Source organism: Ischnura elegans, chromosome 10, assembly GCF_921293095.1.
Source record: "Ischnura elegans chromosome 10, ioIscEleg1.1, whole genome shotgun sequence".
Lineage (NCBI taxonomy): Eukaryota > Metazoa > Arthropoda > Insecta > Odonata > Coenagrionidae > Ischnura > Ischnura elegans.
The window spans coordinates 51,420,752-51,438,378 of record NC_060255.1 but is presented as its reverse complement, the minus strand read 5'-3'; the positions used below and the strand labels follow the sequence as shown (position 1 = coordinate 51,438,378).

Here is a 17,627-nt window from a genome sequence, read left to right as displayed (position 1 = left end):
GTTCAAGAGAGTTCCTGCTAAGCCCCCCATAACCTCCTTCATGCTAAGACATCTCTTTAAATTCCGACCAGCAAAAGTGAGGTCATCAATAAACATTTGATCGCCCACAGATCTGGTAGGATCACACATGATTCAAAGTTAAGGGGATGAGAGAGATAAATTCATTAGATACAACTGATACCAATGTAAGGTCAATCACAACAACTTGATGTGTACAGAAAGGATTATGAAAAGGCCCGGATGGAGTTTTCAACAAAAAATTTTTCAATTCATATTTTTATTGACCAGTAGGAATTGTGGATAATAGGGTGGTTTCCTATAATTTTTTTATTGCGTAAATCGAAAGATTTTTACTCCTGGAGTACGTAATTCACACTTTTAAATTTTTAAATGACAATATCTATTTTTCATGATTAAATGAAAAGTGAACATTTTCAAGCATGTGAAAATGCGACTGCTAAGTACGAATGCTGGGAAAAGCCTGTGTGATGTCATTCTGGTTCTGGGTGCGGCTGTGTGAGACCACCTTGGTGTGAGGCTGTGAGCGCCGCTACGATGCAGTCTGCTAGCAGGTAGCCCTTGGCTTAAATAAGGATTATTATTACCCTGTCAAATTAAGGAAACTTTCCGACCTTCGGCAATTTTAATAGGTGATTATTAAGAGATGTTTCCCTGAGCTCTGTGCCTCATGCATGCATTGATAATCTGATACCATGTAAAACTTCTGAAGGTTATTCAGCAAAAACTTTGATAAAAATTTCCCATTCCCCATCTCTTATGATTTGGTATAAATTTAATCAGCAGCTTATGACTTTGTAAAGGTTACAACATGTTTTTCATGCACAGATTTAAAGGAGATTGAGATTGATTTTAAGAAAATATGATAATCTAGTTGTTTCCTATGTCAGTACATATGCATATTTCCCAATTCTTCACTAATAGATGAATGTTATGATAGTCTATTATTGAGATTAATAAAATAATTTAAATAAACATGAAGAAGAAACTGCTAGCTCAAAAAAATAACATAGAGAAGGATATTACTCACTCAGAGATTCAAGGTTCGTATGGATAGGTGAGGTTAGAGTTCACCCCAGATTAAGCCACAAGCATGTGATATTCTCAAACTCTCAGGGTCAGGGGGCAAGTTTTTTTCAGTGTACCTCCTGAGACTTTTGGCTTAGGAGTGTCAGAGGGCTTCATCCAGGATTTTGTTTTCTCTAACGAAGCGTCCACCATTGCAGAACTTGGATGAGCATTAAGGCTATAGAAAATTGGGAGGGTGTTTGGGGTTCAAAATCCCCAAATGCACTGGAGATATGGTGTTAAGTACCCTCCCAAATGCACACCGTTTTCAAGTGAACCCCCAACCTGAAAATTTCTTCAGTTAACGGCCATGATGATCATCTAGATCATCATATAACTCTACATATATTCAAGGACATAGTATTTTCATGTATATTTTAGTATTTTGTTTGGCATATAATTAGATTGGCCAGGATTAGAGAAAGAACAACACGGGAATAAATAATTATGCACTCCAATATATAATTAGTACATCCATAAGGAAAAACATCTTAGATAAACGTATAATATTGATATTTGACCTTAATCAGTAATTGATATCTAAACTTTCATGAAATATAACATTCATGTCATGAAGAAGGTCTAGTTACCCAACAGCATACTTTAAAAAATAAAATATTTGGTCTACATTAACAACAAGATTACTTCAGTAAAATTAATCATAACGCTTTTCTTCCAAGTAGCAAGAAGTAATTAAATCTGACAGTTATGTCAGTCTCCTCGGGTTTCATTTTACTTCCAGTGGCATCCAACAACCTGGAAAATAAATGAGAGATTCAGTCAGTCAACAGTTATACACAAGCCTGATCACACAATCACCTTTTCTGTAGCTTTAAAGAACAGCTACAGGGAAAGGTGGTCAGGAACCATTAAAATGGAAATTCATCCTTCTAGATTAAAATACAAAATTATCATCATCCCATTATCCATCATTTGTACTGCCCCCTCCATTTTTTACAACTCTTCAACCCAGTGAGAGAAAAACACAAGAGTTAAAATTGCTCATTGTCATTACTGGGCCCTGATTGCCTCATTGATATCTCCAGAGAAGGATAAAGAGAAGTGGCTCATAGAAAATTCAACCTGGATAAATACCACTGGAGCCAGCCATGAATAAATCACCCCAAACACTTCGAGTAAAATGATCATGTGATTCCGATGCACAGTATAAAATCAAATGCTGAAACCTTCACATAAGAAGTAGGCTTCACCAGACTGGCTTGGAAAAACCTGGCCTATCAGGTTTTCCTTCATTTTAGTCATGAATGAACACGAACATAAAAGTGGGAGAGACACTGAAAGACATTTTCGCATGAATCTTTCATTCCCAGAATAATCAGTGCATTCAACCACACTGAAAGATCACCATAAGTTATATCCCCTGTCATGGGACAGCAAACGACATGACTGCAGTGGTCAAATTACCATTTATGTGACCAAAGAAGACTTTTAATCGCTATATATCACCATGGAGCTGAAAGAACTTCCTACAAGTAATTTAAAATAAATGCACCTTCATACACTTTACAATTGAGGAGGTTAGCCCTTATTGGTCCCAAAATCATCTTAGAACACTGATGTCTCACTGAAAAATAGACCATCACTTTATGATATTAATCCATTCCTCATCATGTACCACAAGAGCCCATTCATGACATTTGTTTTCCGCTAGTAGATTCAGGACGCGCATGCACTGACACTGAGATCACACTCTGACCATGCAGTTCTTTCATCATCCCTCGATCATACTTTGCTACATGAAACAGAAGGCAAAAATACATGCATGAATCTAAATCCTACAGGTACTACCAGCGACACACAATTGCCTATTTAGTCACCTCACATCGAAACTTACTCTTTTTCGAAATCCATCAATATGCTGGAAGCTTTCTCTGGACCATTTTGTTTCTGATAGTTTTGGAAAGCTGACCAACTACTGACATAGCCCACTAAATCCGCCAGAGTTCCCTTTTGCTCCAAGTACACTGATTCATCCCTAAAAAGACGTAGGAATAGTCTAGTAAAAAATAAATACACAAAAACAAGATCAAAGCTATGAAATAACAGAAGGCCATATATACTGTGGGCTTTTGTAGTTTAAATATGAAATCTATACATATTATGACACCACCACCTGATTAAACTTAAGTGAAGATTTTTCTAAACTGTTAAAAAATAATCTCCACATAACATTAAAAAACAATCACAAAATTAATTTCTTGTGCGATTTTTTTGCTTTCATGTGTAGTTGAAAATAATTGAAATTAAATCTGCATAAAAAATCAAGTAATATTACACTCAAAAATCACAAATTAAAATCCATTATGACAGGATAATGGACAGCAATGATGAAAAATAGTGTTACACATGACTAATGGAACAAAACATTTGACTGAATCTGGTTGACAATAATTTAAGATAGAGAGAATCTCCACCAATTATGAGTAATTTATATTTAGGATCATGAAAATGCTTCCATAAGAAACAGCTAAACATTTAGCTGTTTGAATTAATTGACATTGTATTAATTGATCAAATTGATTATTTCCGTTTGAAATTACAGAAGAATATAATGTTGGTCAGAAATCAGGATAATTACAAATGTGCTTCAAAACCACATTAAAATACTTATGCACAACATGGAGAGGTAATTAATATATCATTAACACACCCTAAGATGGCTGTGTTAATGGTACATTAATGTAAGGACAGATGACATTATAATATTAGAAAAACAAATCATGAGAGTTGCATATAAACTTTTACTAGTTATAGCAGTTTGATTGGATGAAAACGTGCCAAAACAAGGCAACTTACTTGACACCCCAATTAGGTAAAAAAAAAGGATTGAACTGATGGCAGAAAATAATGATTTCAATCTGTCCACACAGCCATAGAAGGGGAAGGAGGGAGGTCCAAACCCCTGCAAAATGCCCAGGATATATGGTCTAAATTGTTCCCCTCAAAATGAATTTCCTCAGCAAAATATACCCCACCCCTTTAAAATGCCCAAAAAAATTTCTTGCTGCCCTCAATTCCAGTTGAAAACCCTAATTTATATGCTAATACACTCCACCTAAACACAAAACTAAACAACAAATAATTTACAAAATTATGCTCTGACTAAATAGGTACCTACATCAAAAATTTTCTTTCTTAGAGGTGATGCTTTAATTACTAATTCACCATTGTGCACTCAAAAAAGGGTTTGGTGCACCTGATGAAAATATTATATAATGATTCCATAGTTTATCGTAGAGATATCAGTATGTAATCACCTCTTGGGAGGGGGAAGCAGCCGCATAAAATTTAGCAGCAATAAATTAGAGAACAATTTGTTGGTGGGCCTATTGTTATTATATTGGAAGGGCTACGGAAGCGGCGAGCACGAGACACATTTGGCGTAATTGTTGGACTGTTATTTCTACACAACCGGGCGAATGGCGTCCTTTGCCAATATTATGTGCATAAATGATAACACTCGACTTTTGTTAAAATTAATCTTTATTTTTAGAAATTAGTAAAATCTTGTACATTTATAGGTGATACAGATATGTTTAACGGTACACAGGTGGCACATGGCCGGTCGCGCGGCGTAATTTATACGCCATGTGTAACAGGTTCCTCTTGCTAATCTAAAAAAATTAGCTACAGTACCTCGAACTTTGAAAACTCGCAATATAGACAGTCAAAGTGCATTGTAGGAATACACGAGACCATTCTAGCCCAGAATGTATGTATGATGTTGAAATCCTTGGTTTTCGAAAATTGATGTATTTATATGCTAGCACGCCCGGTCCAGGGTCATCAACTTTTATTTCATCCTATTTATTAATGGAAATTATATTTCGGAATGGTTATTTTAGCACATAGGTACTGTGTAAGTAAACTCCCTTTGGAGTAAAGTGAGTTACAAGTGTTCGAGAAATATAGCATTTTATAATCATTTTGTGTTCTTATTAATCATGTCTGTACGCATGTTGTTGATTGCCGCGAGCCTTTAATGGTATGTGCTCTTGCAAGAGTGGTTTTCATTTTTAATGTGGAAGTTGGTCAGTATAAGCAAAGAAAAAATTAACATTTTAGCGCACACCAACCCTTGTAGTCATCATATCTCTGCGTTTGTAATGACACTGCTAAAATACCTAAACGCCATTATGATGATAAAAAAATTGTCTCATGTCAATGATTGCTGCAATTATAATTAATGATAAACTTGACGCTGTATGATCACAATGAAGACAACAAAATATACAGCCATCACGAAGCCCCGAACCCTGGTCCCCCACGTGGTAGTCTCAACCGTTACCACTACCCCACCTGACCCGTCTGCTAAGTGGTGCGATATCATGAAACTATAAGCGGCTTGTGAAAAGTACATACACCATGAAAATTAATTAATTACAGCCAAACTAAGGCCTATTCAACGGAACCACTACTAGTTCAGGGATGTGTTCACCATTCCGAAGGCCATAAAAAATACGGCATTGAAAAAGGCGGAGCAAGTTTCGTAGTCTCCCCTTGTAAGAGTCAAAATTAGCTTGGCCTTGAAGAGAGGTGCCCAGGGAACCAAAGCTTAATCTTTTTGTGCTGAATGCTGCACAAATGTGGTGAGGATTTTCTTTGCAAAAGAACGAAAGCCACACATGTGCAGTGCGGGGTGGAGGAAATTGATCGCCACAGAAACAATATACCCAAGAATGTATATGGTCGACCCTCAAAACCCAGTTTAGAGCAAGACGAAGCCCTTCCTCAGCTGATTAGATTGACTTTTTCCTATCCAAAAATATTAATTGTTGCTTGTCTCATAAATCTAAAGTTAGAAATGGATTCTGCTTTTTTCGCTTAGCATATAGAAATTTCAAATGGAGTTCTAGCTAAAATATCAATTTCAATTCAGTCGATATGGAATGGAAATACACTAATTCCGTCAGTTTGAAGGTTAGAACTTCATTTAAAATTTCTTCGTGCTCAAAAGAACACAAGGTATTCACTTCATAAATTCAAAAATTGATGGGAACAACAAATATTAGTCTATAAAAAACACAGCTAATTCATTCGGTTGACATGCTGTGATGGAGTCTTTTAATCCTTCTAATCCTAGGGGACTGGCATCCCACTGAGTTGGGTCCCAGCCTTAAGATGGGTGTGAATCTCTGCCTTCCTTCGATGCAAGAGAGTACAGGGGAGTGCAAAAACTTTTCAAAGGACTCATAATGTAGAAGAATTTCACACCATGAGGCTCCAGTGTGATAGTGGTTAATGTCCTATTCAATGGAGGGAGTGCTGCACTCACAGTACCCTCCACATGGCACTCTATCAAGGATCAGTCAATTTATGAAAAATCTCAACTTCCACCAGGATTTGAACTTGGGCTCACAGGATGTGAAGCCAACACTATAGCCACCACATCAACCCGAACCCAGTAATTCCTCATTAAAACCACCAAACACAGAAGAACATATAGGGAGGACAAATTAAGGTGAATTTGGAGCGAGCTTCAACATTAAATTCAAATGGGCTCACTACCATACACTGCCAGAGAGAAATTCATAAGGATATTGCACATAAAAATGAAGAAAGAGGAATAATTCACCAAAAGAACAACAGTAAAACAATATGGGGAAATTAGGAACATGCAGTCAATCATGGGTGCCAAAGAGGAAAAAAGATTAGAAATAATGTGGAATGTGCCTTTGGCCACCCACCATGATGACAAAAAGTAAAGAATAAGCACAGCTTTCTACCTTATGAACACAATTTTGCGAAGCATTTCTAATACAACTATAAATTACAAACAAAAAACTGCAATAACTACTCCACTAAAATGTATAGTTAAAAGTAAAATTAACCTTTTTGTATCTTCAAGAGGAATTTTTACACTACGATATTCTTCCTCAATAAATATCCGTTCTGGTGGCCAATATGAATTTATTTCCCCAAAATAGAACTGTGAAATTAAAACAAATACCGAGATTATACAAAAGAAAAATACAATTACACTAGCATCAACTAAAGGTGGATGAAAATTCAGAACAATCAAACATTTTAGAAAATCAATTAGTTTTCTGGGAGTCTATATAGCTTTCTAGAATGTAAAAAATGCTATCAAAATATCATAAAATACTATCAGAAGTAGTTGCCGCGGCATTTTCATACCAATAACAGAAATTAATACCTAATTATCTAAATTAATTATGGTAACAAGTATAAAATTTAAATATTATAACACAATAATCCAGATAAAAATACACCACTTGATGGATTCGAACCTGCAAGAATACCTTTTTACTGAGACTGCATTTTTCAGTGAGGTATTACTGTAATTTTAATACATACTGCAAAATTTCCTGAATTGTCGGGCAATTTCTGCTTTGAAATGCCTTACCTTACATTACTATGTACTAGGAGAGACTACAAATAAGAAGCAGAAGAGGAAATTCACCAGGCTACCAAATTTGCAGAAACCCTATAAGCCACAATGTGAGGCACAGGTTGTCGTCAACCTCTCAAAAAAAAAAAAACCCAGGACCCTGCTACCAAGTTGATTCTTGAAAAAGGATTCAATTTTTAAAATCCATACAAGGGAGAGCCTCTTAGACCGATTGTCAGTGACATGCACTCACCAACATATAAATTAGCAAAATACCTGGCACCGATTTTACAGCCCGCAGTAGAAGAGGTGGAATCATACATGAGAAACTCTCCCCTTTTTCTTCAGATTATTAGTGGGATCAAGGTCAATAACGAAGGAATTCTGGTCAGCTTAGATGTAACATCACTTTTCACAAATATTCCTTGCGACAAGGCAGTAAATATCATAAAAGAAGATTCACAGAAAACATTGCCAAACTTGCAAAGATATACCATACGAGTACTTTCTTCCACTAGAAGAATAACTTTTACCAACAGATATCTGGAGCAGGAATGAGTTCCCCTCTCTCTTCAGCGATAGCAAACATACTTATATAAAACATATAGAAAACAGCAATTCAGAATGCCGCCCACAAACCAAAGATTTGGGTGAGATACATAGATGATACTTTCATTACTTGGATGCACATCAAGGAGAAGCTACAAGAATTTTATAATTATTTTAAAGGTATCAACGACCATATAAAGTTTACAATGGAGGTGGAGGAAGATGGGAACCTTCCATTTTTGGACATTCTCGAGGAGAAAGAGAAAAATGGTACATTAGGCCACCCAGTCCATCGAAAACTGACTGCAACAAATTGGTACCTGCACGCCTTATCTCATCATCACCCAGCCCAAATACATAAATGGAGTGGTCAACACCTTGATTCATCGCTTCAACATGATAAGACAGCAAAACAACTTACCCAAAAATGGTGGAAACTAAAAGCCATTCTATGGGGAAATTGATTTGACGACAGAATTGTCTCATCAACATTAAATAAGGTCATGAAAAAGAATAACGAAGACAAAAACTACACCACAGAAGCTGCGAACTCCTCAACAAATGACCTCAGTGACCAGAAGAAAGCCTTCCTGCCTACATAAAGGGGACGACAGACAGAATTAGAAACATCCTACAAAAACGTCAGACAAGGACAATCTTATCTCAACACATGCAAATAAAACATCTCTTAAAAACCATCAAGGATAGAACTCCACAACAAGTCGAAGGGGTCCACTGAATTCCTCATCAGACCTGTGGGATGAACTACATTGGCAAAACAGGCACATTGGTGAAAACACGCCTGGAGGTACACCAGAGAGCAATTCAAATGGGGCAGTCAACAAAGTCTGCGGGAACTGAACGCACAGTGCTGGGCCATGCGATCGACCTAAAGAAACAAAAATTGTTGCCAAAGAGAAAGGTTTCAAACAGAGACTCGTCAGAGAACAAATTGAAATAACATGAAAGGAGAAGAACAATTTCAACAGGGATACCAGCCTTAAAATAAGTCGCACTTGGCATTTCGTAGTTTGGAAAAACACTCAACAACCGACTCCCCCAACCTTCCACTTCTATGCCCTCAACCCCTGACATGAATACCTTTATATATGAATAAAAATTCCAACTTCATCAGATTCTTCTGAAAAGGCAACCAGTATCGTAGGGGAAACCTTGGGGCTGCCCAAAAATTGACGTAGCGACAGAGACCAAAAGTTTTTTAACTAACATAACAATTCCCCTCGAAAGCTTTAACGCATAATTACAGGTAATCAGGTTCGACCACCAAACCTTGATCATGGGCCGAGTCAAATGTGCATTAAACAACAACATTACGTGTGACATTTCTTGTACGTTTCATCAAAAACATAATTAAAATTGATTAGGGTGACATTAAAATGCAAATGTGAAAAGTTGTTAAGGTGATACTCAAAGATGATATCAAATGAATTTCAAGAATGCCTACTTATCTCATTAATCTCAAACCAATTTGAATTTAAAAAATGCAATTGCTTGAAACATTAACACACTTACTACAGAGCACATCAGGTAAATTTTAAGTGAAAAATATATCATAAATCAACACCACATAATTCTTTCTCCTCTTTACATGCCATTTGAAAGCCAGCGGTCAGAAAATTTTGGAATTTTTAGTTAAATTGTCAAAAAGAAGCATGAAGGAGAAATCAAAAAAATTCCAGCAATTTTAATGAACAAATTTCAATAACTGAATTTACTCTCTAACACATTCAGCACGGAGCACGTTAATTGACGTGGTCCCGTGCAAGCCGAAATACATAACACGTCAATTGACGAGCTCTGCCAGTCGGACGGGGGCTTTTCTTTGCCTCCGTACGCGACTAATATCCACTTCCGAGTCTTCCAATCATGTGCATGGCCTTAAGCAAGCTTCCCTCTTTCGACTCGCGTGCACTGTTTGTAAATAGCAGTATTTAGCGGAAGTTATGGCGCGAAAACCTCTCTCTAATTTTCTTTCTTATTTTAAAGAACGTATTTGACGACGTTCATGAAAATCGGTCCCACATTGAATGTGTTAAAAAAACTTCATGCAAACCATAATATTTTCCATTATTGTAAAGAACATTTCCAAAATATTAAATCACCACAGCATAAAATTTGATTTTTGACACTGGACGTTGACCAATCTTTGTACCTTGTTAGTGGTCGAGTGGAAAATGGGATCTGGTATCTCTCATTGCTATACTTCTCAAGGTAACATTCTCGGCTCTGCTGAAGAACATAATTCCCAAGAGTGTCACCATAGAACTGGGAACAGAAGCATTGAGTTTTTGATTGAATGAAGTAGAAGCAATGAACAGAAGCAAGCTAGCAACAGCCTAAGCAATGATTTTTCACTCTTAATTTACCAACAAATATACATGGTTAATATAAAATATAAAAAAACCATCCCATAAATATCAAAAATTACATTTCATTTATTTCTACCAATTCACCGCATGATTAGAATAAATTTATATGCAGCAATTTCAATAAATTTAATACAACTTGATTCATTCCAAGACAAAGAGATGACAAAATTTACCTGTTATCAAAAAAACTTGCCAAGATATTATTTAAACAAAAATGGATTAACCACAGCAAGTTAGTAGAAAGAGCCACTAAGTGGATCCAATCATGAGTTTCCAGAATTAGTACAAGAGGTAAGACAAAATCATCAGAGCATGTGACCAACTAAAGAAATGACTAATCCTCTAGGTCTATACAGGGTAGAGAAATATTGTGTCATGGAATTTTAATCCTGGATGGCTGATGCCTGTAGGACCCCAAATTACTAATGATATTTAGGTCGAAAATGCAACATTTTTAAACATCAAAAACTTAAAGGCAAGCTCTTCAATAGGGTGGTTTCCTATTATTTTTTTATTGCCTAAATCGAAAGATTATTACTCCTGGAGTACGTATTTCACGCTTTTAGATTTTTAAATGACGATATCTATTTTTCGCGATTAAATGAAAAGTGAAAATTTTCAAGCGCGCGAAAACGCGACGCTTAAGTATGAATGTCGGGAAGTCTCTCCGCGTGACGTATTTCTGGTTCCCCCTCCCGCCCTGCGAGGTGACCTTGAGGCGAGGCTTAGCGCTGATACGACGCAGGCTGCTAGCGGCTAGCCTAGTACCCTGCTGACTGGTAGCGCTTGGCTTAAATAAGGATTATTAATAACTTATCAAACAAGGAAAACTTTCCGACCTTAGCCAGTTTTAATAAGTGATTGTTAAGACATGTTTCCCTGAGCTCTGCGCCTCATGCATGCAATGGTAACCTCAGACGACGTATAACTCCTATCTTCTCGTATAGAAACTAGGTCCCTGTGACGTCACGTGGAGTGGCATAGCATGGGCGCCAATCTGGCCCTTTTCAAATGAGGATAAAAATGGACCATTGCCATTCGTCTAACCCGGTATTTCTAAAACAAAATAATTTGTATATTATGAATACACTAATGGTGGGTAACGAATCGCAATCAATGCCTTTCGTTTTCTTTGATGAAGGAAACCACCCTATTGGATGCGAGTTTGCCCTGTTGCTGGATGCTCTCGACAACTCATGATTTCAAATTCTTTGTCTGCTTTTTCTGTGCCTTTGTCCAGAGCATCTGGCACCAGATAAACTCGCGGCCATTAACAGCGCTTGGCTCAAAGTTTCTAGAGTTTCCAAATGGTACGTTTTCGGCATAAACATCATTAGTAATTTTGGTTCCAACAGGTGTCAGCTATCCAGGGTAAAAATTACATGACACAATTTTTCTCCATTCTGTATTGAGAAAACAAAGAGTAAGGCAGTTTTCTTTATTAAATGGAGGAAAATTGTGTACATTAAAGCACCAAAAAATTAAATGTGCAGCACGCCTAAACGGAATTACTACTGGGCACATTCAGGGGGAGTGAGGGCTCTGTGCGTTACCACAACAGGTGTGCAATTTTTCCGTGAATGCGACAGCTATATAGCAGCTCAATGTGAGCACTCAGTAATTTCTCAGAGCAGTCTTTCTGGGCACTTCTTGCCCGAGCACTCATCACTGGTAGGGGGAGCGAAAATATTAGCACTAGGTGACCAATGGTGAGCTGCTAGATGATTCAAAAGCCCTATGTAGCATCGACTCAACTTTTACCATTCAAAGAGGCTGAGAATACGCTAAGTAGAGGTCCGCTCCTTTGGTGGTTAAGAGCTCTGACTTCTCACTCCCTCAGAATATACCCATTGAAATATTAATCAAGTGCAGCCAAAAATGCTTTCAAGAAAACAAATTTACCACCATTCGGGAAAAACAACATAAAAATCAAAAAGAATAAAAAATTGTGGCAGTGTACACCAAACCTTATATTATTTTTTTAAATTTTAATAGAAAAAGAACTATTTCTCAGGCTCTCAATGCAGTTGCTTGACTTTGGAAAGGAGTGAACATTACTGTTAACTATATTTTAACCTCAATGAAAATAAATATTTACAACACCTATTAAAAAACAAATAGAGATGACTATGATGCTACATAATCAAATGAAATAGGGGTCTAAGAAACCCAAGTAAGGATGGTATGAAAACTCCAGTAACCATGTAAACGAAAACATGAACAAGAAGCATCATAATAAAACACAACATATATACAATCTGATGAGGCAGCACTCTTCAAAAACAAAGACATGGTTCATTACAAAGGAGAAAATGAAGAAAGAAGGATTGAAAGAACATCGAGAGTCACTGAATGGAACAAACCCTATGGAGAGAGGAGTGTGAAGACGGAGATCTTCAGTTGAAAATGGGCCTACCTATGTTCAGGACCAATACTGAGGGAGGTAAGAAAGACCCTAAGAAATAAAAGAAAAATGAGCCACAAATTGATTGGAGTAAAAAATAGGACACTTAAAATGGTTCTTCAACAGGAACCTTGAATTTTCCGTAGCAAATAAATCTTGGGATGGAATAAGATAGCCACTTCTGTAAAGTAGTGGTGCAAAAGATACGGGAAAACTCAAAATTAAATCAATCAATCAATCAGTTTATTTGTCGTTAAATGATGTAAATCACAATAGACATTGTCAAAAGATACATACAGAAATAAAAGGAAAAAACAATATGAAACAAAATATAAATATGTAATACAGAGCTGAAGCCAACAAGGACCAAGAAATGCATGGGACAACAAAAACAGAACCCGGATTGTATCATGAGAGTCAAATTCACACATGATATATGTATTTTAAAGCTTCTTGAATTTTCAGCATCAAGTGATGTGATGCATGAAAATATTTCAGAATGCTCCACCTAAACCACCCATGCAAAAAAATCTGTGCTGTGACTGCACTAAATCTGCACTGGAACTGGACTAAACTCTGTGTTTAGCACAGTCACAGTACACTTTTCTGTGCAAGACTGTACTATGGCAGCCGGAATTTGAGAAGAACTGTACTGTAACAGTGCTGAATCACTGTGCTGAAACTGTGCTAGAGCTCAGACTGGGCTGGGAAACATGACTGGAACTGCACTAAGGCTCAAACTGCACTGTGACAGGGCTGGATAACATGACTGGAACTGCACTAATGCTCAAACTGCACTATGACAGGGCTGGATAACTTGACTGGAACTGTACTATAGCTCAAACTGGACTGTGATAGGACTGGATGGTTACTTTCACCAGTCATTGATGGGAGAAAATATTTACCATATTATTTCATTATACAATCAATAATCATTTCCATGGGAAAATGAATGCATAAAATATTTAAAAATTGTATGTTGACATTACTATGGCAATGCATAACTCCAACTTGCTTATTATTTGGTAAACTATGGTCAAAATAACAACTTCCGCTGATACTCCGCCATCTTTGCTGCACAGCACTGGCGTTGTACCATTATTTGTTAACGTGATCTCATCCTATGAATTCTACACTTTGTGATTGATGCGTCGATATAAGATCGATACTAAGAACGTTGAGAAGTGAACATTTCATCACTTGTATCGAAATTAGCTACTTAGCCGGAAATTTTTCTTGCGGGTGAAGTGATATTGTCGATTTAGCTGAAATCCGTGTGGTTCGAGATGAATCAACTTTGCACGATTGATTCCGATGACTCGCAATATATTCCTTGCAAAGCACGAGAGAGTTGAAAAAAAGGAATATCTCTATTTTTACTCCATAAAGAGCACGGCAACAACTAAAGATCTTTGGTATTCTATTATAACTGACCTCAAATTGGGTGAATACCATATGCCGAATATATATTATCACGATGGTGTGCAGTTTGCGTCATGGCTGCTGGGGTTAAGTACTCAACTTCTCTAAAATTAAATTCAGACAAATTTAAACAGTTAGATTTTAACAGAACACTTTATTATATGTAAGTATGTAATGTGTGTTCCTTGTAATTTCAGGAAAGCAGCCAAAGAGGCAAATTAATTGAGCAGCCATGTCTTATTAAGACTTTTTCTGTAATTTTTATGTGTATTATCATGAGCATATTTTTATATAATAAATTTCATTTGTTTCCATATCTTATTGTCATTTATTGTGCTCCACTGAGTTAGAACTTAAGCTTCATCAACAGAAACTATCAAGGTGTACATTGTTGTGGCAACTTGACAAATAGCACTGAAGTAAATTTAGGTGGTTTTTATGTAGTGTCAGTTGATGTGCAGAATAGGATTTGTCAATTTTTCTCATTGGACCTAAGTGCTTCGATATCAATGTTTTGAGTACCATCACCTTTGTTTATGTTAAGAAAATGGAACGTAACTAATTCAGTAAGTGCCTGTTAGGAATATGGTCTATCTTTCCTTTGACTAGTCAACATTCGAGTGAGTGTAGTAGTTTTGGTCACTGTTATGTCTCGATCTATGCTGCTTTCAGGTTGGATCAGCCAACCAATCTTCACAAACACCTAAAATGGGAACTATACATCTCTGCTAATTGGCCCATCTTGATTTAATTCTGCTTCTCGTTTTCAATATGATCTAAAAGGAATGCAATAGCCACATCTATAGGCTGTCAATTATTGATTCAAGGAAAAGTATTATAGTAAAAATTGTGCTGGGGCTGCACTATGACTGTGCTATGGCAGATGCACTGTGACAGTGCTATGACAACTGAAATGCGACTGTGCTATGAAAACTGAACTGCGGCTGTGCTATAGCAACTGCACTGTGACTGTGCTGTGGCATCTGCACTGTGGCTATGCTGTGGCAACTGCATTGTGACTATGCTATGGCAACTGCACTGTGACTGTGCTATAACTGTACTGCGATGTTTCAATTTAAGTGCAGTTTTAGAAGAGTCACACTACAGTCCGTTTATCACAGTTACAGCGCAGCTTTAGTACAGTCGCAGCACAGATTTTTTTGTACGGGCAGTTACTGCAGGCATTTGTCTTATAGAGAATCACAAAATCAAAAACCTTATCAACGATGGATGAGAGGTCTGTTGGGGAAGATCCATGGAACCTGGGTCGGGGGAGTTGATAACCATACAAGGCCAACGTTCCTCCGGGTACTAGTATCCTTTTTACTTCTTCGTAAAATGCAGGGAGATCGAACCAGTGACATGCCTGTCCAGCAGTCACTAACGTCACGGAGTTTTCTTGAAAATTCAGTTTCTCTGCAGTGCTGGTGCTGCTGGGTCAATAAAAAAAATCAGTTCCATTTCCAACAACCACGAAAACTATACTTCAAAGATATATGTGAACACGAACCCGTAAGATACATTTGGAATTTTTCCTTTTCTGATCGCTTCAGCTATAGCAGTTTCATTTGGATCAAATCCATATACTTCAGAGAAGTACGGTGCTAAAACCTGAGTACTTTGGCCTGATCCACATCCAACATCTACGGCCACTTTAAGAGGTCCCGGGATCTGAATTACAACGATTTCAAATGTATTTCATGTGATGTCATCAATTAATAAAAGGCAATTTGAAATTAAGACTGTACCTTTTCGCTGATATACGTAACTATGCGTTGAATCAAGGTTTCCGGGGTACATGGTCGAAATTTGCTGTATATGGCCGCATGGCCAGCTGTTTCGAAGTATTTATACGCCATAGCCACGCATTTTAAAGGCACATTTGGAGCTTAAACGTGGAGCAAATGAGTCACACCCTTGAACGATATATTCTTCTTATCTACAAATTGTAATCACACAAAATCCATACCATGTTTACATAATCCCACGCTCCAGAGTACTGATTTGTTCTTATTGTTCAGAAGCGCCCCTCCCCCCTTCAGAAACAGACGAATTCACAGCGCCGGCAGAGAGAGAGAGAGGACAACAAAAGGCAACAACTAATCAAATTCCCTCCATCTTCACCCCAATATATTTCCGCCTACATCACCCATCCCCTACCTAGTTTTGAGTGTCCACATCCCCAGTAGTGCAACATTAGAGTTATTGGCATTATACAATATACATTCCAAATAGACGACGTCGATTTAAACGTGCAAATCTGACGGAACCGACCAATGGCATCATTTCTCATTGAGTGATGGTAACCTCTGATTGGTTGGTTTAAAACTTGGATCGAAAGCGCTCCAAATTTCAAACATCAACATTGATGAACCGTAATGCTCCTAGGTTTAATTATAATTTCAGCTAAATATTCGGTCATATTTGAATTTATATGTTATTTTTTAAATGAAAAAGTGAACTTTAAAATGAATTTTAATGCCAGCATCAACAATTTGTTGTCATCCCAGTGGCAGCCTCCAAACACCAAAAGTTGTCTCCAAAGATAAACGTATGTATGGGGAGTTATCTTGTCTATGAAACGTATCCATTCGATAAAAATAGGATTTTATTGCTTCAATACAGCTCAGATAAACAATATTGCTTACATGGTAGAATAATGCATTTGAGAGTATGTGGTCCTAAATAAATGTTATGGGGGTGATAATACGAACACCCAAATAAATTGCAACCACAACAGAACAGGAAGGTTTTCAGGAGGGGCCCGGTAATCCTTTCCCACCCAAATTATTAATTTTTGAGAGGCAAAATAATTTATTATAAAATTTACCTGCTTTTACGTCTCGTAACCCAAAAACACTTTTTCATTAGATTTCTCTCATTAGCAAATGAGTAATAGATGTGAAGCATACACGTCACATTTAACTTTAAATGAGTCAAAATGGCCTATATTGCAGCTTTGAAGAAAAATATTATATTTTAATTACAATTCAGTGTTTTCATTGAAATATCTTGTTTTACAATGCATTTAGTAATATTTTCTAAATATTTATTGACAGAAAATTTATTAAATGAAAAACTTGGTAGAATTTTCTTTTCAAAGTGTTGCACATTAGTGCGGCTAGCACTTCACACAAACCATGCAAATTTTTTGCATACTCTACCTCTTTTTACAATTATAACTGGTACATGGTCTGCACCACAGAACCTCATGTCTGCTATTTGTGACGCTGTGCGGCCAGCCCTACAACCACCGTACATGGGACCATACCCTGTCTTCAGCTGCAGTAAGAAGACTTATACCCTAAACATCAATGGCAAACCTTCCACTGTTTCAATCGACTGTCTTAAGCCAGCCCATCTTCTTGAGGACTCTCCACCTACTCCATCACCAGATATTACC

General features: G+C 37.1%; 1 protein-coding gene across 2 annotated transcripts; it reads right to left on the bottom strand.

The window, feature by feature from the left end:
• Positions 1 to 1,528: 1,528 nt before the first annotated feature.
• On the bottom strand, positions 1,529 to 16,276 carry LOC124166729 (putative methyltransferase DDB_G0268948). 2 transcript variants are annotated; one of them, XM_046544393.1, is made up of 6 exons: positions 15,973 to 16,276; positions 15,735 to 15,895; positions 15,441 to 15,654; positions 10,182 to 10,294; positions 2,942 to 3,082; positions 1,529 to 1,842 (listed from the first exon to the last, which is right to left on the bottom strand). In XM_046544393.1, the coding sequence occupies exons 1-6, from the start codon at positions 16,081 to 16,083 to the stop codon at positions 1,746 to 1,748; spliced, it is 837 nt and encodes a 278-aa protein (XP_046400349.1). In that variant the 5' UTR covers positions 16,084 to 16,276; the 3' UTR covers positions 1,529 to 1,745. The 2 variants fall into 2 exon arrangements, with proteins under 2 accessions (XP_046400349.1, XP_046400350.1); XM_046544394.1 differs by lacking the exon at positions 10,182 to 10,294 and adding an exon at positions 6,939 to 7,036.
• Positions 16,277 to 17,627: the final 1,351 nt, after the last annotated feature.